This window comes from Lynx rufus, unplaced genomic scaffold (genome assembly GCF_022079265.1).
Source record: "Lynx rufus isolate CCGP_SWC_20201006 ecotype Redwood Valley unplaced genomic scaffold, mLynRuf1.p SCAF_4, whole genome shotgun sequence".
Lineage (NCBI taxonomy): Eukaryota > Metazoa > Chordata > Mammalia > Carnivora > Felidae > Lynx > Lynx rufus.
The window spans coordinates 61,658,949-61,677,157 of record NW_025814856.1 but is presented as its reverse complement, the minus strand read 5'-3'; the positions used below and the strand labels follow the sequence as shown (position 1 = coordinate 61,677,157).

The 18,209-nt window shown below is 56.8% G+C and overlaps 2 protein-coding genes across 2 annotated transcripts; both read left to right on the top strand.

Moving 5' to 3' along the window:
• The first annotated feature begins 4,236 nt into the window (after positions 1-4,236).
• Positions 4,237-7,178, top strand: TMED4 (transmembrane p24 trafficking protein 4). Its single transcript, XM_047096827.1, has 5 exons — positions 4,237-4,420; positions 4,540-4,640; positions 4,804-4,929; positions 5,184-5,330; positions 5,704-7,178. The coding sequence occupies exons 1-5, from the start codon at positions 4,237-4,239 to the stop codon at positions 5,851-5,853; spliced, it is 708 nt and encodes a 235-aa protein (XP_046952783.1). The 3' UTR covers positions 5,854-7,178.
• A 357-nt stretch (positions 7,179-7,535) lies between these two features.
• Positions 7,536-16,318, top strand: DDX56 (DEAD-box helicase 56). Its single transcript, XM_047096511.1, has 14 exons — positions 7,536-9,225; positions 9,314-9,475; positions 9,927-10,087; positions 10,225-10,395; positions 10,513-10,603; positions 11,123-11,367; positions 11,674-11,793; positions 12,281-12,394; positions 12,471-12,565; positions 13,634-13,707; positions 13,840-13,929; positions 14,068-14,173; positions 15,592-15,668; positions 15,978-16,318. Exons 1-14 carry the CDS (start codon positions 9,007-9,009, stop codon positions 16,053-16,055), a joined length of 1,803 nt encoding a protein of 600 aa, XP_046952467.1. The 5' UTR covers positions 7,536-9,006; the 3' UTR covers positions 16,056-16,318.
• The last annotated feature ends 1,891 nt before the right edge of the window (positions 16,319-18,209 follow it).

Below are 18,209 nucleotides of genomic sequence, written 5' to 3'. Positions count from 1 at the left end.
GCCACACTGGCCCCCTTAACCTTCTCACACCCCACACCAGCCTTGGGGCTCTTGCTCTTTCTTCAGGTATCCATGTGACCTGCCCCCGAGGGCCTCTCTCACATGGCGCCTTCTTGGTGATCCTTCTTTGTCCACTCCATTGTACCCCACCCTGCCTCTAACCAGACACCTTCTATGTTGGTCTCCTGTGGCTGCCATAACCAGTCACCACAAACATGGTGGTTTAAAACAACAGAAATTGGGGCTCCTGGATGGCACAGTGGGTTAAGCATTCAATTTTTGATTTTGGCTCAGGTCCTGACCTCGCAGTTCGTGGGTTCCAGCCCTGCATTGAGCTCTGTGCTGACAATGCAGGTCCTCCTTGGGATTCTCTCTCTCCCTCTCTCTTTGCCCCTCCCCTGCTCATGTTCTCTCTCTCTCTCTCTCTCTCTCTCTCTCTCAAAAAAACAAAAAATGAATGAATGAATGAAGCAAACTGGAAACTTACTCTCACGATTCCAGAGAGAAGTCCAAAATCAAGATGTCAGCTGAGTTGTGCTCCCTCCAGAGGCTTTAGGACAGATTTTCTTGTTTCTCCCTCAGTTTCTGGTGGCTCCAGCCATTCCTTGGCTTGTGGCCACACCCCTGTGGCATCTGCCTTTGTGATCACACGTCTGCTTCCTTTTCTCTGTGTAGCTCTCTCTTTTTAAGTGTGCAGTTCAGTGACATAGTGTTGTCAAACCATTCTCCAAAACTTTTCATCTTGCAAATCAGAATCTGTCCATCAGACAACTCCCCATCCTCCCCTGCCCCCAGCCCCAGCACCCAGCATTCTTCTCTGTCTCTACTAATTTGACTACTTTAGATAGCCTCTTGTAAGTGGAATCATACAGCATCCATCTTTTGTGACAGGCTTACCTAACATAACGTCCTCAAGGTTCACCCATGTGGTAACATTGAAGAATTCTTCCTTTTTAAGGCTGAATGATATTTCATGGTGTGTATATACCATGTTTTCTCTCTCGTCTGCTTGTCTGTTGATGGACTTTTGGGTTGCCTCTACCCTTGGCCACTGTGAGCAGTGCTGCTGTGAGCCTGGGCGTGCCCAGTGCCTTTCCAAGATCCTGCCTTCATCACGTTTAGAGATCTACCCAGCAGGGGGATTGTTGGGTCATTGGGCAGTTCTGGTTTTAATTTCTTGAGGTACCTGCATATTATTTTCCATAGTGGTTGTACCATTCACAAAGCCACACAGAGCTCACAGGGGCTCTGATTTCTTCACATCCTCACCAACATTTATTTTGTTTTATAGCAGCCTTCCTACGGGTATGCGGGTATCTCTCTATCTTTTATAAAGACACTTGTCATTGGACTTAGGGCCCACATGAATAAGCATCAAGATCCTTAAGTACATTTGGAAAGACTCCCCAAGTAAGGTCACATTCATAGCTTCCAGGGATTCAAACACAGATGACATTCAGCCCCTGCATTCCTTAACAGCTTTCCTCCTTTATTTTTCCCCTTGACACTGACCTCCAGCTGACAGGCTAGATGTTATTTATTGAAGGGCAATAATCAAAATAAATCCACAAGGACAAGGATTTTTGTTTTCACCATTGTGTCCCCAGGGCTTAGAATAGTGTGTCTCCAGGGGTGCCTGGGTGGCTCAGTGAGTGAAGCGTCCAACTTCAGCTCAGGTCATGATCTCATGGTTCATGGGTTTGAGCCCCACATTGGGCTCTGTGCTGAAGCTCAGAGCCTGGAGTCTGCTTGGTATTCTGTGTCTCCCTCTCTGCCCTTCCCCAGCTCACACTGTCTCTCTCTCAAAAATAAACATAAAAATTTAAAAAAAAAAGGTAAGTGCGTCTGGCACAATTAGCTGCTCTTAGATATTGGTTGAGTGAGGGGGTAGCTAGTTTAGGTAAATGTTGGCAGAAATTGCCACACCACCTTTGAGGAGAAGTTTTTGGGCCTGGGGATTTAGATTTAGATTACCTAACTTAGATTTTCTCCTGTGGGTAATGCTGTCTCTTTAAGATTACCCATTACTTAGGACAAAGTTTAGGGTTTGTCTTTTTGAAAAGAAAGCCCACAAGGGGTACCTGGGAGGCTCAATCCATTAAGCGTCTGACTCTTGATTTCAGCTCAGGTCACGATTTCACGGTTCAGTTCGTGAACTTGAGCCCCACATTAGGCTCTGCGCTGACAGGGAGGAGTCTGCTTGGGGTTCTCTCCCTCTCTCTGCTCCTCCCTCGTGTGAGCACGTGTGTGCTCTCTCAAAATAAACTTTAAAAAATGCACAAAATTATAAATGTAAATTCCATTTCTCACTCAAAATCAAAAGCGAGGAACCCACTTAAGACTACTAGAACTGTGTTAAAAGGGCTTAGAGAAACTGGATGTCTTATGAGGTGATTTGAGTATCTTTCAAAAGGAGTAGTGATTGTCATGAATGCACACATTTAGTTTTACTGAAAATCCTCCCAGGTTCTGGATTTAATGGTTTACAGGATGTAGCAGTGACAGACGCATGTCAAATGACATGTGAAGATGCAACCAGCCAAATCCACGATGTCCAACGATGCAGGTGCTTTAGTACATAAATGGCACCATCATCATCAACAGCAGAGACGGGAGGGGAGTTGTTACATATAAAAAGAGATTATCATGAATGCAGTGGGTTTACCTTGTTTGGATCCTGATTAAACAATCTCAAGTTTTCTGAGACAATGGGGAAACTTATCATATGCCAAGTATTAGAGGGTATTAAAGAATTGTGTTTAATTTTGTAAAGTCCTTGTCAGAGACACACCCTGAAGTACTGATGGGTGAAATAGATGTGATGTCTGGAAAAAATATACTTAATATACTTCAGGGGAAAAGTGCAGGAAAAAATGAAACAAAGGCCAAAAATTGATTTTTGCTGAAGGCAGGTGATGAGTATATGAATGTTGCCTGTAACTTATATGTTTATGTGTGTTTGGAAAGTATAAAAAATGTAGCACCCTCTGCTGTGATTGCATGTCCAGTAATGGTGTGCTTTGGTTTCCGTCTTCCTCTGCCCCGCAGAAGGCGGTGTTACTAGATGTAAACACGCCTCATGGCCCTGCTCGTTCTGAGTTTTTCTCATTCTCTAGCCCAGATTCTCGCCAGTTTGCACCAGCTCGTTCAACGAAAGGACAAGGGAGAGCCGCAACAGCAGGCAGGGAGAGTCCTGTAACCCGAAGCCTGGCCCGAGATTTGACCGGAGGTCAGACTGCCCAACGTGGCCAGAGTGCGTTCACTGTCCGTTCCATTAGACAGAAGTGAGCCACATACTATATTTAAAAACCTGGAGGTTTCATGCCAAACCCAAATTTCCAGGTTCAGAAGAAGAGAGATTTAAAAAGAGGCTTTGGGTCCTCCCCCACTAGAGCTGCCTGGGAGGCCCTGCCTTGCCGACCGCGTTCTTTAATCCCCAGGAGTGTTGCTGCCCAGCTCGGCAAGGACGGTATTGCAGGGTTTCTTTGTGTTTAGCAGGAAGGCGCTCAGCACAACCGCGCTAGGCCCCAGGTGTACCTCCCAGCGGCCCGACAGCCCGAATCCAGGTCACGCACGTCCCAAATCTTCACCTTGGGGACAGCGAGCAGTCCACAGGCTGAGAAAGCCACGGGGACTGCGGGTACAAAACGAGGCCGTCGCCACATCTCACCCCGCAGGCCCAGGGTCTAGTAAAATCTTGACTAAGGGACCCTTGTCGCCATCAGTCCCCGCACCCGCTCAGCCAGTGTCTCCGACGCAAGGGTCGGGAAACGTCGGCACAACCGCGGGTCACGTCAGAGCCCCACTAGCTCCAGCCGCCCCTACCCTTTCCCCCGCGCGGGACGGGGCCCCAGCTCCTTCCCCGGGGCCGGGCCCTCGGCCAGTGCTCGCGACGCCCCCCACGCAGGCGGGACCCGACGCCAGGCGAAGAGTCGGGGAGCGAGCGAATCAGCGCGCGAGCGCTCCGACCCCGGCTGCGCAGCGTCTCTTGGAAGTGGGGCGCAGGAGCGCGCGTGCGCACAGGAGGGCGCGCTAAGTAGATGTCGAAGAGAGCAACAACTCCGGGGAAGCGGGAAGGGGCCCCGGGCGTCCCCCGCATGCGCATTCTCCTCTTCGGCCGTGCTGCACGGCCTGGAAGACCCGCGGACCCGGACGGACGCAGGGCCGGCGTCACAGCGCAAGCGCACTTTGCGTCTGGCCCCGCTGCGGCGCCGGGACTGGGGCGCAGGCGCGCGCATGCGCGGCGGGCCGAGGGCGTTCGTTGGCAGGTGTCAGGGCGGGTGGCGGCGGGCGATGGGACGACCGGCGCTGCTGCTGCTCGCGCTGTGCGCAGCTGGCGCCCGGGGCCTCTACTTCCACATCGGCGAGACCGAGAAGCGCTGCTTCATCGAGGAGATCCCCGACGAGACCATGGTCATCGGTCAGGCGGGGCGAGGGAGGACAGGGCCCTGCGTGTCCCCCAGACGCGGTCACGGCGCCCTGCGGAGCGTGGGAGTCGCGCGGAGCAGGCGGGTCGTGACGGCTCTGTCTGCTCCGCAGGGAACTACCGCACCCAGATGTGGGACAAGCAGAAGGAAGTCTTTCTGCCCTCGACCCCGGGCCTGGGCATGCACGTGGAGGTGAAGGATCCCGAAGGCAAGGTAGGGCCCCCGCTGGCGGTGCTCAGGCTGGGGCAGGGGCGCTTTGCAGACTCCGTCGGGCTTCCTTCGCTAGAGCTGTATGGGACGCGCGGAGCTCAGAGGACGTGAGCGTGCCCTGGGACAGGTGACAGTACAGGTAGGGGCTCTCTCTGTCCTGTTGCAGGTGGTGCTGTCCCGGCAGTATGGCTCGGAGGGCCGCTTCACCTTTACTTCCCACACTCCTGGTGACCACCAGATCTGCCTGCATTCCAACTCCACCAGGATGTCCCTCTTTGCTGGCGGCAGACTGGTAAGAGAATGTTCTCTTTGGCCACAGAATCTTGAGTTTGATTTTGTCAAGTTTTGAGTTCATGACCATTGTTGTTTGTGACACTTTGTGACACAGTCACAGGAAGACAGACGCAGCACTCCTATCCCACAGCCAGGGACCAGAGGAGGTTCTGTAGCCTGGAACAGAGTCGGAGGCCCCCTGGGCTCAGACACTGTAACCTCAGAGGGTTTCTGACCTTAGGACCCTGGGGCGCTCACCCCGTGTCTTTGTAGCGTGTGCACCTAGACATCCAGGGTGGGGAGCATGCCAACAACTACCCCGAGATTGCCGCCAAGGATAAACTGACAGAACTGCAGCTCCGAGCTCGACAGCTGCTTGATCAGGTGGAGCAGATTCAGAAGGAGCAGGATTACCAGAGGGTAAGCACGCGACTGTACTGGGACATGGCTGCTGACCTTTGTACCCTCTGTGCCTACTGAAGTTTCTGCCTGGGGACTCTCCTACTTGGGGGATCAGCTGACACGGGGGAGTATCGGTCTCCATAGCCGTCTTCAAGCTTTGTAGACCAAGCGAAGAGAGGACAGTCCCCAGTCTAGCAGTAGCTGTTGCCCGCCCAGCAGGGATGCTTGCGGAGGGCAGCATGCCACCCTGGGGCCACTGCCAGTGGGATCAGGGGCGGTATTTCAAAAGGCACTTGGTCCTGAAGTTCAATCCTGTGCAGGAGGGAGGAGCCTAACAATAGTTGGCGACGTTTCTCCTGTGCCTCTAACCCACCTCTGTTGTCTCGCGCAGTATCGTGAGGAGCGCTTCCGTCTTACCAGCGAGAGCACCAACCAGAGGGTCCTGTGGTGGTCAATTGCTCAGACGGTCATCCTCATCCTCACTGGAATCTGGCAGATGCGTCACCTCAAAAGCTTCTTTGAGGCCAAGAAGCTGGTGTAGTATCCTCTTCGTCCGATCCTCCCGTCACATCAATTTTTGGTACTTTCCCCACCTGATAACTTCTCCACCTGGATTTTGAGGGAAAAAAAATGAAAAAAGACCACAAGCCACATTGTTTCCATGGCAACAAAGCATTCACGTCAGCCACTTGTGCACACTGGTTCTCAAGGACCCAGGACGTTGGTCTGAGTTTCCAAAGGTCCATTTGGGGTCTGTTTGGAGTCGGAACTGACCCGGGACTTAGTCTTGGGTCTTTTATATCCAGGGATTCCCCCCCATCCTGGCACAAAAAGAGCAAGTGAAAAAGTGTCTGCTACCCCTTTAATTTCTCTCTTTCTATTTCTGCAGTAGGCAGCTGAAACGCCCGGCCAGGGGCGGCCCTGCCTCCCTATTCCCTTGTTAGTCCTGGGTTTGCTCAGTGGCTTTGTGAATGTAAATAAGGGGCAGAGGCCTCAGAGAATTGCAATGATTTTCTATATATTAGAACTATTTTTTGATAAATTATATATATTTTACTTCCTAGTTGAAGTGTTCCTGCCTGTGTTTGACTAGGTGAAAACACCCATGCAGCTTCCCCTACGCTGTTTCTCCGAACAGTTTTAAGGGCCGCAGCAGCTCACAGACATCATAGGTGCTCTCACGGCCTCCCCAGGCGGCCGGGCAGAGACTTCCCTGAGGCACCTGCGATTTCCATCACGCAGGGTCTCTGAGAGTGAGGCAGTCACAGAGCTAGCACCAGCGGGGCCCTCCTACCCTCTTCTTTTCACTTTGATTTAAGCTGTGGTAAATGTTTTTTTCGCAGGAGCCACGTTTGGTTCTTCACACAGATTTTTCCAGTGAAATAAAATGTGTTGTAGTAGCTGTGTTTGAAATGAAGTAAGAGGTGGTGAGCAGAGGGGAGGCACGAAAGGAAGTGGAAGAAAGGCCCTTGGCCTTGCTGGCTCCCGTGCTGTCCCACAGTGGGCTTCAGTGTGGCCTCATTCTGTAGGGGTTTGGCTGGATGGGTGTCCATGGGTGTGGGACGGACAGGGCAGTTGCTCAGCCACTCACAGAGGTCGGCCACGCAGGCCCATCAGCAGGGAATCGCGCAAGCAGATGAACTACCTGTTTCTTAGCCCCTGGAATCTTTTACAGATCTTAGTACACTGTCCCCCTGTTGTAGTAAACTTGCCCATTCTTGGCTTTTTCTTTCATGGTTTTATTACATGCATTTGTTCATTTAACATATTATTTGACCCACAGAACTAAATCTTTTTCTCTGCATCCCATACTATTCCACATGTGTTCATGTTTTTAATCATAAAAACACATGCAAGTTTGTTTTCTAGGCTTTGTCATTCAATATGTGTAAGTATATTTAAAATTAAGTGTTTCTCCTGTTTCTGATTCTGGATGGTTGTGTAACAGTCCAGTAAGTGAACTACTGTAACTGACTTCTCTAAAATTTCTTTGAATACTTAAAATTAGTTTTCAATTTTTAAAAAAATATTTACTTATTTTGGGGAGAGTGCCAGCAGGGGTGGAACAGGGAGAGGGACAGAGGATCCAAAGCGGGCTCTGTACTGATAGGCTGACAGCAGCGAGCCCAGTGTCGGGCTATAACTCACAAACTGCGAGATCATGTCCTGAGCCAAAGTCAGGTGCTCAACCAACTGAGCCCCCCAGGTGCTCCTAGTTTAAAATTTTCTTAGGTGAGAACTAACACAGGGAAAAAGAGGTGACCCTGGAACTTGTTAGCCACGCAGACCTCTGGCTTGGGGCGCCTGGGGACTAAGGGCTGTGGCCGGGACTGTGGCTGTTCTGCTGGAGCCCGGGCTGAGGGAGGGCAGAAGACTACAGCTAAGAACCAGAGCAGGCTTCCAGTCTGTCCACTACAGACACAGTCAAGTGGATCTTGGTTATGCCAGTAGGTCTGTGAGTTCTGGGTTTCTTCTGTGAGGTTTTGAAAGGAAGGGGTATGGACCACTGATGGGGCAGGTCAATGAAAGATGATGGGCCAGCAAGTGGTGGCTGTGGAGAGGAGGATCTTCGTGCTGGTGTGTGACATTCACATACCTTGTGGTCTATGAAAGGTTTTTTGTTTTTTGGGGTTTTTTTTTAGAAAACAAGTTTGGCTAGATTCAGGGAAATCTGATTTATTCACAATACTACCCTGATTACATTCTGAAATTCTTCCTTTCTTAGTGTGACATCCTTAACCACAAAAAAACGGTAGGGGGAGAGGCCTGGTCTCCAGCTCTGGGCAAAGGAAAATGAAGGTTGCTATTAACTAGGGAGATTATTTTGGGTTATCTGGGTGAGTCCAGCGGCATCACAAGGTTCACTGAAAGTGGAGGCAAAAGACAGCCATGAGACGTGAGGACTCAACCCTCCATTGCTGGCGCTGAGGATGAAGGAAGTGGACCCCCAGACAAGCAGGGCAAAGCAAATAATTATTTGAGTCTGCAGAAGCAAATGCAGCGTTGCCAAAGTTATTTCAGCCTGGTGAGACCTCGTAAGAGTGAACTACAGAACCATAGGACAATAGTTGTGTTGTTTGCTGATTTGTTACAGCAGCAGTAGGGAATACAGGTGGCCACCGAGAATCCTTATTTTTAACCACGTTGTGCAGGTAACTGATGGGTAGCCACATTCGGGAACTTCAGGCCGCCGACCTTCCTCTCTCTCATGCTAGTCGTTTTTCCAGCCCTCATCCCAGTACGGCCTAGGTGCTGCAGCCTGTCTGTCCTATGGAGTGCCTCGGGGCCCTGAGCCCTTGTGCTGGTGCATGCAGGGTCACCTGTTTTCTCTGCAAGCCGCCACCCCCTGCTCGGTTCCCACTGCAGCCTGGACTCCACGGACGCCGCAGGTGCCGAGAAGGTGGCCTCAAGCGCGGCGGCCCGGGGGCGGCCTCGGGGGGCCCCCTCCCCGGCGGGGGGTGCACAGAGGCAGGCCCCGACACTAGTCTCCCGGTGGAGGCAGTGCGGGCGGGACTCCTAGGGCGAGGCTGACAGAGGCAGCGCTAACTGAAGGTGGACCCACAGGCAACAACTGCGGACAGGAGGCGGGTCCGGGCCCTTGGTGGGCGGGCGGAGGCGGGCACCGAGAAAACCCCACCGGCGTCCACGCAGCCCCGCCTCCGTCGCCGGAACACCAGCCCGGCCGGGCCTGAGGATGAGGCTCCGCCTGCGACCCCGGACCCTGCGCACGGCCGCAGCTGCACAGCCCAGCCGGAACGCCGGAAGCCCAGCCGCAGCACTTCCGGGGGGTGTGGCCCATGCGCAGTTGCGCTCCGACCGAGGTGCGTTTGCGCTGGCGTCGCAGAGAGGCGGCATGGCGGACCCAGAGCTGCTGGGCTTCGAGCACATGGGTCTGGACCCCCGGCTCCTGCAGGTACCAGGGAGGGCTGAGGAGCCGGGCCGACGGGGCGGGGGCGGCCACAGCGCCGCGCGCCGCCTGAGCCGCGCCTCGTGTCTCCTAGGCCGTCGCCGACCTGGGCTGGTCGCGCCCCACGCTGATCCAGGAGAAGGCCATCCCGCTGGCCCTGGAGGGGAAGGACCTCCTAGCTCGGGCGCGCACGGGCTCGGGGAAGACGGCCGCTTACGCCATTCCGATGTTGCAGCTGCTGCTCCACAGGAAGGCGGTGGGTCGGGGCGGGAGCCCGGGGGGCGGGAGGGGCGAGCCTGGTGCTGGTCCGCGCACTGGGCTGCAACCGAGGTTGCCTGGCCCCGGCCCAGGCGCTGCCAGCGTTGTTCTTTGCGTAGAGATTGCATTACACTCACTTCTCTGTGCCATGGAGAGCGGGTACCTTTCCCGGTTCTGCTTAACTCACGTGAACCTCTAGCGTTTAAGTAACTTTGTAACCGCAAAGTAAGTTGCCGTTCGTGAGGGTCGGCGCCTGCGGAAAGAGGATTCCGTTCTGAGAAGAATACAAGTGAGCGAGGGCTTGATGAGGACACAGCCAGGTGGTTATGGGGAAGCCCCCACGGTTGGGTCAGATTGCCCGGAAGAGACGGAGGAAAGGAAAGCAAAGCGTCCGATGGCTCTGCGGCTGCGGGCTGGCCCGCTGAAGTACGACGTTTGTGCTCTTGCAGACTGGCCCCGCGGTAGAGCAGGCTGTGAGAGGGCTCGTGCTGGTGCCCACCAAGGAGCTGGCGCGGCAGGCCCGGTCCATGGTTCAGCAGCTGGCCGCCTACTGCGCTCGGGACATCCGGGTGGCGGATGTCTCCGCTGCTGAAGACTCAGCCTCTCAGAGGTAGGTGAGAGCATCAGGGCCGTGGAGGAATGAAGGGCATGGGCCTGGGGGGGTTATGCAGTCATGAGGAGGAGCAGGAAGGGGTGAGGCCCCAGCTGCATTCTTCTCCCCCATACTGAGGTGTTGCCTGCCTGCAGAGCTGTGCTGATGGAGAAGCCTGATATAGTAGTGGGGACCCCGTCTCGCATCTTAAACCACTTGCAGCAAGACAGCTTGACCCTGCGAGACTCCCTGGAGCTGCTGGTGGTGGACGAGGCTGACCTTCTCTTCTCCTTTGGTTTTGAGGAGGAACTCAAGAGTCTGCTCTGGTAAGGAGGATGCGTGGGGTGGGAACAGGCTCCACGGCCTGGAGCAGGGGGCTGGAGCTTCACCTGCTACACTTGGTGGCTCGGAGCTGGAGTCTGACAGGTTCTGCTTTGTTCCAGTCACTTGCCCCGGATTTATCAGGCTTTTCTGATGTCAGCTACTTTCAACGAGGACGTGCAGGCCCTCAAGGAGCTGGTATTGCATAACCCGGTAAGGGCCCTGCAGTACCAGCTGGAGCCGCTGATGTGAAACTCCCTTCTCCAAGGAGCTCTTTGGTATCTCGGGTGGGACGGTTGTTAGGGCGTGAGCGTCTCTGGTTCTGAGGCGCTAGAGGCTGGTGGTTGTTAACACGCTGTCTGCTACAGACAACCACGCGGATGTCCACTGGGGTGGTTCAAGGTATGAGCAGGGACCCCCAAGGGTCAGAAAGGCTGCTTTGAGCAGCATGGCCGAAGCTGTCACCTTACGTGAGCTGGACTCTTCTGAAAGGTCACTGCCGTAGGGCTTTCCTCCTGAGGGCCATTCCTCATGTTGTGTTTCTCTGTCACGTGCCTCTAGCGCATCGTAGTCTTGTGTCCTCCACCCATACGACGGTTAGGGTGCGTTGAATTGTCATGGCGCCCAGATGAAGGGGATGCAGGGTGCCCTGGCTCACACTTTTGTGCCCTGGTTGGCCAGCAGCTTGCGGTAGCTGACCTGACTGCGGGCCGCGGGGCTGTCTTCCCGTAGGTTACTCTCAAGCTGCAGGAGTCCCAGCTGCCAGGGCCAGACCAGTTAAAGCAGTTTCAGGTGGTCTGTGAGACCGAGGAGGACAAGTTCCTGCTGCTGTACGCCCTGCTCAAGCTCTCGCTGATCCGGGGCAAGTCCCTGCTGTTTGTCAACACGCTGGAGAGGAGTTACAGGCTGCGCCTGTTCCTGGAGCAGTTTGGCATCCCCGCCTGCGTGCTCAACGGGGAGCTGCCACTGCGCTCCAGGTGGGCCACGCCACCCCCCAGCTGAGATGCGCCCGAGGGGGTTGGTGGGGGTGGGCGCGGCTGGCGTTTTCTCTTAAGCACAAAGTAGAGGCCTGGCTGTGGGCCTGACTGATCTTCGCTGACTTTCCCTGTCACAACTCCTGCCGTCGCTTTGTCTTCAGCTGAGGCTGTTGAGGCACGACGGTTGAGCAGGAACAGAGTTGGAGAGGAGGAAAGTGTCAGGGTGGTGGTTACGATGATGTCAGGGTGGGAGGGGGACTCCAGCTGCTTCCTGGGCCCGACGCTTCCTCTGCCCTCGGGCCACAGGTGCCACATCATCTCACAGTTCAACCAAGGCTTCTATGACTGTGTCATAGCGACCGACACCGAAGTTCTGGGAGCCCCGGTTAAGGGCAAGCGTCGAGGCAAGGGCCCCAAGGGAGACAGGTGAGTGCTGGTCTCTCTTCCCAGCCCCTGCAGGGAGTCTGGTGTTCAGGCCTGCGGGTCCACAGAAGAGGGGTGAAGGGTGTACCTGCATGCGCCCCAGGGCAGCGGTAGGGGCCAAACATGGCTTGTTGGTGGGCCGTCCTGCGCTGGGTGTGCGTCTGTGATGGGTGAGGAGTAGGTTCCCCAAGGGAACGTGAGCCTAACAGACTCCAGGTGTGGCTCTCGGATCGCTTTGTGACGCAGTGAGTCTGCCCCCCCCCCCCCCCCCCCCCCCCCCCGCGCTGAGGTCAGGGTGAAAGGTTTGGCTGCTGCCACTACCCCAGGTCCTGAAACAGTACCAATTCTAGGGTTTTAAACCCATTAGGGTTTTACGGTTTCTTATCAGGCTTTATTGAGAGATGTTGTGAATTAAGAGGCTTGAGAGGCTGGAGATCGCTGGTCTGGAGGAAGGAGGAGGTCAGTCTGACACTGGGATGTCTCCCCACAGGGCTTCTGATCCAGAGGCCGGCGTGGCCCGGGGCATAGACTTCCACCACGTGTGCGCTGTGCTCAACTTTGATCTGCCCCCTACCCCTGAAGCCTACATTCATCGGGCTGGCAGGTAGGAGAGCTGGGGCGTGGCGGGCAGGCAGTGGGCCTCGGGCTGGAGATTGATGCCGGGCCACGTGTCCTTGCAGGACGGCGCGCGCCAACAACCCAGGCATGGTTTTGACCTTCGTGCTGCCCGCTGAGCAGTCGCACCTGGACACGATCGAGGAGCTTCTCTGTGGAGGTGAGAGCCCAGCCCTCCTCTCCAGCCACACCTCAGACGCAGTGGTGGGGATGGCAGTGGGGACACCAGCGTGGGCAGTAGCACCCCTGCTCGGCCCTGCTCTGCTCGGCCCTGCCCTGCCCTGCCCCTCCCTCCTGCTCCACCTTCTCACACTCAGGGTGGCAGGTGGCATCCCCCACAAATGATTAAGCTGAGGTCCAGAGCTGTCGGGCAGGTGGTCAGAGTCACGTTTATTGTCTGATTCAAGGGGCAGAAGGGCCAAGGGAGGGGAGGGGGTTTGGAGAAAAGGGAGGGGGCTGGTGGTGTCCCAGGAGAGGACTTTGAGAGAGGAGGCTACGCAGGGTGTCCTTCCCTGACCCCCAGGTAGCCCAGCCGTGGTCTGGGCTCCTCTGTGTCTTCGAGGTTACGTTGCAGCAGCGTAGCTGGCATCTTTCCAGGCCGAGGGGCAGGCTGTGCAAGGGGCGTGGCTGGGGCTGCCCTCCAGCCAGGAGGTTCTGGAAGGAGGTCCGGGCAGGGCTTCTGTGGAGTCTCATTGCTGCCTGTGTTGGGGGTGCGGGAAAGACACCATTCACCACGTGGCATTAAGCCTGTGGGCTCGTGCAGAAGATGGGCTGGGGCACCGCTTGGCAGGCGTGCGAGGGGTGCGTTGTGCCCTGGCTTCTTCAGCTGGGACGCTGGTTTGTCACGGACGCTGAGTGTCCCAGCGTGGCCATTCCTGCTCAGAACGGAGTGTGGCTGCAGGTGGTGGTGTTCTGTGCTGCCCTTTGCCGTACTTTTGCTGCTCTTATGGCGAGAGTGGGTAGGTGGGCAGGTTGCGAGGCTGAGGATGTGTCTGGCACCCAGGGGATGATGGGTTGCCCCAGCCACAGTGTCCTGGAGCAGCTGTCGTGGGCCATCCACAAGACTCCGGTTTCTCGCTGCACATGAATGTCACAGGGAAGCAGTGGGCTGGGCTCTGGGCTGTTTCGCCCCAGGGAGGGGTTACAAGGGGCTCTGAGCAGGTGACCCCCCAGTAGACCCACCCTGAACCTTCAGCCCAGGGGACCCTCTGTGCTGTTCTCTCCACAGAGAATGAGGCCCCTGTCCTGCTTCCCTACCAGTTCCGCATGGAGGAGATCGAGGCCTTCCGGTATCGCTGCAGGGTGAGTGGAACGTGGGGTGGGGGGAGGGGGGTCCGTTCCTCAGGGACCTGGGTCAGACCCCTGCTGCTGAACGCCGGGCACGAGGGAGGATTGGGCAGCCTCGCTGTCCTGACCTCTGGTGTGCACACCCAGGACGCCATGCGCTCAGTGACAAAACAGGCCATCCGAGAGGCAAGGTTGAAGGAGATCAAGGAGGAACTTCTGCATTCAGAGAGGCTCAAGGTGAGGGCCAGTGGGGGGGGGACTCGGTCTCTGTGGGGGACACATGTGGCTCTGAGCAGGGAGCACGTGGGGCGCAGCTGCTCACAGGAGGGCCTCAGAAGGAAGAGCGAGCCTGCTGTTTGCCCGTGTCCCCTGCAGACATACTTCGAAGACAACCCCCGGGACCTCCAGCTGCTGCGGCACGATCTGCCTTTGCACCCTGCTGTGGTGAAGCCCCACCTGGGCCATGTCCCTGACTACCTAGGTGAGCGCGTACCCCTGTGTGGGCGGGGGCAGGGACCCCACGCTGCAGGCACTGGCAGAGGCCGCACCCAGGCCCAGCAGCACCATCCCAGCCGCTGGTTATGCAGCAGGGCCAGTGTGGAAGGGGGTCATGGCAGGCGGTGAAGCGGGGGTGGGGGATTGGGGAACAGGCCTGTCTGAGCCTCATGGGGACCAGAGATGCCCAGGTTACCGTTATGTCAGGAACGGACCATGAGTTCAGCTTGTGGGGTACAGTCAAGGCCAAAATTCAACCAGGTGGTCCAAGTGTCTAGTTTTCTTTGTGCAGCCGTAATCCTGGTAAAGGTGTCCAGTGTGTGGTGTCTCTGGTAATAAGCACATGTGTTTTTGTGCTGAACTTGCTGAAGACAGGTTAAGGGGGAAGGGCCAGTAAGAGTTGGCCCTCTCAAGCCCGTGGGTGTGCAGGAGAGGCTTGGGCCAGCAGCACAGAAGGATTCAGAACACGGGAAGGTGCCACAGAGACTGGTGGAGCAGGTTCCCCAGGACTGACCTGGAGGGACTGGTGGGGGCCAGGTTCTCTAAAGACTGGAGGGACTGGTGGGGGCCGAATTCCCCAGGACTGATCTGGAGGGATTGGTGGGGGCCGAGTTCCCCAGGACTGACCTTTAGGGATTGGTGGGGGCCAGGTTCCCCAAGGACTGACCTGGAGAGATTGGTGTGGTAGGGTTTCCCAGGACTGACCTGGAGGGATTGGTGGGGGCCGAGTTCCCCAGGACTGACCTGGAGGGACTGGTGGGGGCCAGGTCCCCAAGGACTGACCTGGAGAGACAGGGAGAAGGGGGTGAGGGAACCCTGTCCTGCATCCCACAGGAGCAAAATCTTTGGTAAGAGTGTGTGGCGGGGAGCCTAGGGGGCCAGGTGAGGTGGGAGAGGGCGGCAGTGGGATGTGGAGGCCTGTGGGGATTGGGTGGGTGCCCTGCCAAGGTCAGGTGGTGGTGAGGTCAGAGGCCAAGGATCACAGCAGGTGGCAGCAGTGACCATGTGGCCTGGTGGGTGTAGGAAGGATGTGGGGGAAGGGCTCTGCTTGGGTATGAATTTGTAATAACAGACCACGTGTGAAGAAGTTACACGTGGGCTTTTTTCCTGTTTCAGAAGTATCTTTTTTTGCCTTAAAAATGCATGTGATTTTATCTTTCTGCCACGTTCTTACCGCAGCAAACAAACACTGTCGGGGAGGGACTTAACCTGTGTCTTTGCAATCTCGCCCCAGAACACAGCCACCCTCGCAGCCCTGGGCACGTGGCGGGAGGCAGCGGGGGCTCCTGGGCCCCTTGGACATAGGGGCAGATTGGAGCCAGCCCACCGGTCACTGGGGGAGTGGGTGGGCGGGTGGGCTACGTGCAGGGGTGGTGGCAGCCATGGGGTCTATGTGTCTTTTAGTCCCTCCTGCTCTGCGTGGTCTCGTCCACCCTCCCAAGAAGCGGAAGAAGCTGGCCTCTAAGAAGGCCAAGGTCAAGGTAAGTTTTCTGGGTCCTTGGTGATGCTGCAGGGCTCTCCTACCTCGTTCCATTGTCCTAGGGGTGTGCGTGTCCCTTGCCCTTGGGAGGTGGGGGAAGGGCCCTGAGAACTCAGCCCATGCTCTTGGGCTGCGGGTTAGTCATGGGGGCAGACACTCCCTGGGCTGCTTGCCAGCGGCTTCAAGAACACATGAGAGTCTGCTCTGCCCCTGCTGCCCACTCTGTCTAGCGGGGACCACGCCTCCCATCTCTCCCCGTCTGTCTCCGCTGAACCCAATTTCCTGGCTAACCTGTGACTTTGCCCCGCAGAAGGCACGGACCCGGAACCCACTGCGCAGCTTCAGGCACAGAGAGGAGAGACGTAGGCCCACCGCTGTGCCTCCCTGAGGCTGTGCGTGCAGCCTCTGGTCTTGGGGATGCGTTCTGGGGCTGAGCAGGGAGCGGAGGCCAGCTTCCCGCCCTGGATGGTCTGGATGGTGGGGCAGGCAGCGCCGTGGTGGTGCTGGTTCCTGGTGCCACCAGGCTGGCACTTTGTTCCTCGACAGAATAAGGATTCTGGCTGGCCTGGCCTGTGCTTCCTCTCTGTGTGAAGGTATGCTCATCCCTGGAAACCTTGGGAATTAAACCGCATCCAGGAGGCGGCGCCTGGCTCTCTGCCTGCTGCGTGTGGTACCTGCCGGGCCAGCAGAGGTCAGCCGTGCGGCGCTGTGACCCACCTCGCCTGGGTCTCTGGCCCAACCACTGCCGCGCCCAGGACTTGGGATGACCTTGCTCCCCTGGAGCACCACAAGGAGGCGGGCCTTCCCAGCCGTGAGCCCCACACCTCCCCCTCCAAGCCTGGGTGCGTCGTAAATGCCTCCCGGAGGCAGGGAGCCCAGGGAGTCGTCACGGGGTGTGTGCATGTGCAGCGTTCCAGGCTCTCCACCCAGCCAGAAGGCCCCAGAAGGAGCAGATCCCAGCGTCTGCTGCTGTCCAAAGGCAGGGGTCTCCCTCGTGCCGTGTCCTGGTGTGACTGTCACCTGCTGTGGGCCTTGTGAGGCCGGGCTGGTTGGGAGAGAACATAGGGCAGCGAGGAAGCTGTGTCTTTGCTTCCTGTGAGGGTGTGGTGGCGCTTGGGGTTGCTGGGGCTTGACCTTTCCTGCTGCTGTTGCATTTGAGGGTTTCTGAGGTGTGCTGGTGGGGCTTTGTGAGTGAGCGCGGGGGGCCACTGGGGTTCTAACAGGCCTGAAGCTGCTTTATGAGGCGGGGAGGAGCTGAGGCCTGGCCCTGAGCACAGGAGGGCCCTGGGTGTTCTGGGCTGCCTACGAGGGCACAGCAGCCTTCTCCCCAAGGTTCCCTGTCCCGCTGACCCTACCACCTCCATGTGCTCCTGGCCAGTGAGCTTGCAGCCTAGATCCAGGTGCAGGAGGGTTTGGGTCCAAGGGGACTGCCCTGGGCCTGGTCCCCACTTGGAGACAGAGCTGAGGCTGTACACCTGTTGTCTTCAACAAGCTCTGGAGAAGGCCGGTCCCCATTCCCCGGGTGGGAAGCAGGGTTCAGAAGTTCCCGGCGCACTGAGCTCACGGGGCAAGTGAGGGCTGGTGGATGGGATGTGGGCCCTGTGCTGGCCCAGCGGCCACCCCAGTGGAGGAGCAGCTGGCCTGACCAGCACTCTCACCACCATGGGGCAGGTGCCGTCTGAGGCACGTGGGAGCTGGGCTGTGCCGACGCACCCCTCCCTGAGCTAGAATGTCAGCCAGCTGGGGCAGTGGAGAGAGTGGGGCATCCCTGCACCCTGATGCCACAGAGGGTCATCTAGTCCCCACCCCACCCTGGGGATAGGCCTTGCTGTGTCCATTTACTTAATTTACATGTGGGGAAACTTAATTTACATTCTGGGGCTAGACTTGTCCATCCAATGTTGTGTCCAAACCAGAGCCAGACAGGCCCTAGGGATGTGGGCGTGTGGGCGGACACCCTGGACCTAGAAGGGGTGGGGTGGGGTGGGGTGAGCCTGCTATAAGCCTGAAGCATAAGGCTCACAGCCGAAAGGTCGGCAGAGTGCAGGGACCATGTCACCCCAAGCCGGCAGAGTCACACCCACACGGACGCCTGAGTGGGTGCTTCTGGGAGGTGGGAATCCGCTCTTCACTGCACCCGAGCCGCAAACCACACACTTGCTGGGACCTGCCAGGTGCAGGGTTGGGGTGGGGGGCTGGGCAGCGCACTGAGACAGACCTGACTGGAAACAGCCTGTGGGATCCTGACGCATCTGAGGGCGAAAAGAAAACAAAGTGGTGTCTTCCAAATAGGGAAAGGCTGAGGAAGTAATTTATTTCTGAGATAAGAGTCCTGTGCTAAGTGCTGAGAAGGTGGAGGGAGGAACAGGTGGTTTTGGAGCAGAGGAGCGTCCAGATCAGATAGCTGAGGGGCCGTGGAGATAAAGGACGGAAGAACACTGTGCTCCTAGAAACCTCTGGACCCAGAGTGTTTCCAGCTAACTGATACCCATCTGCCGCGGGCCAGTGACTCAGGGGAACGCGTTCCAGGCACTTTGGTCCC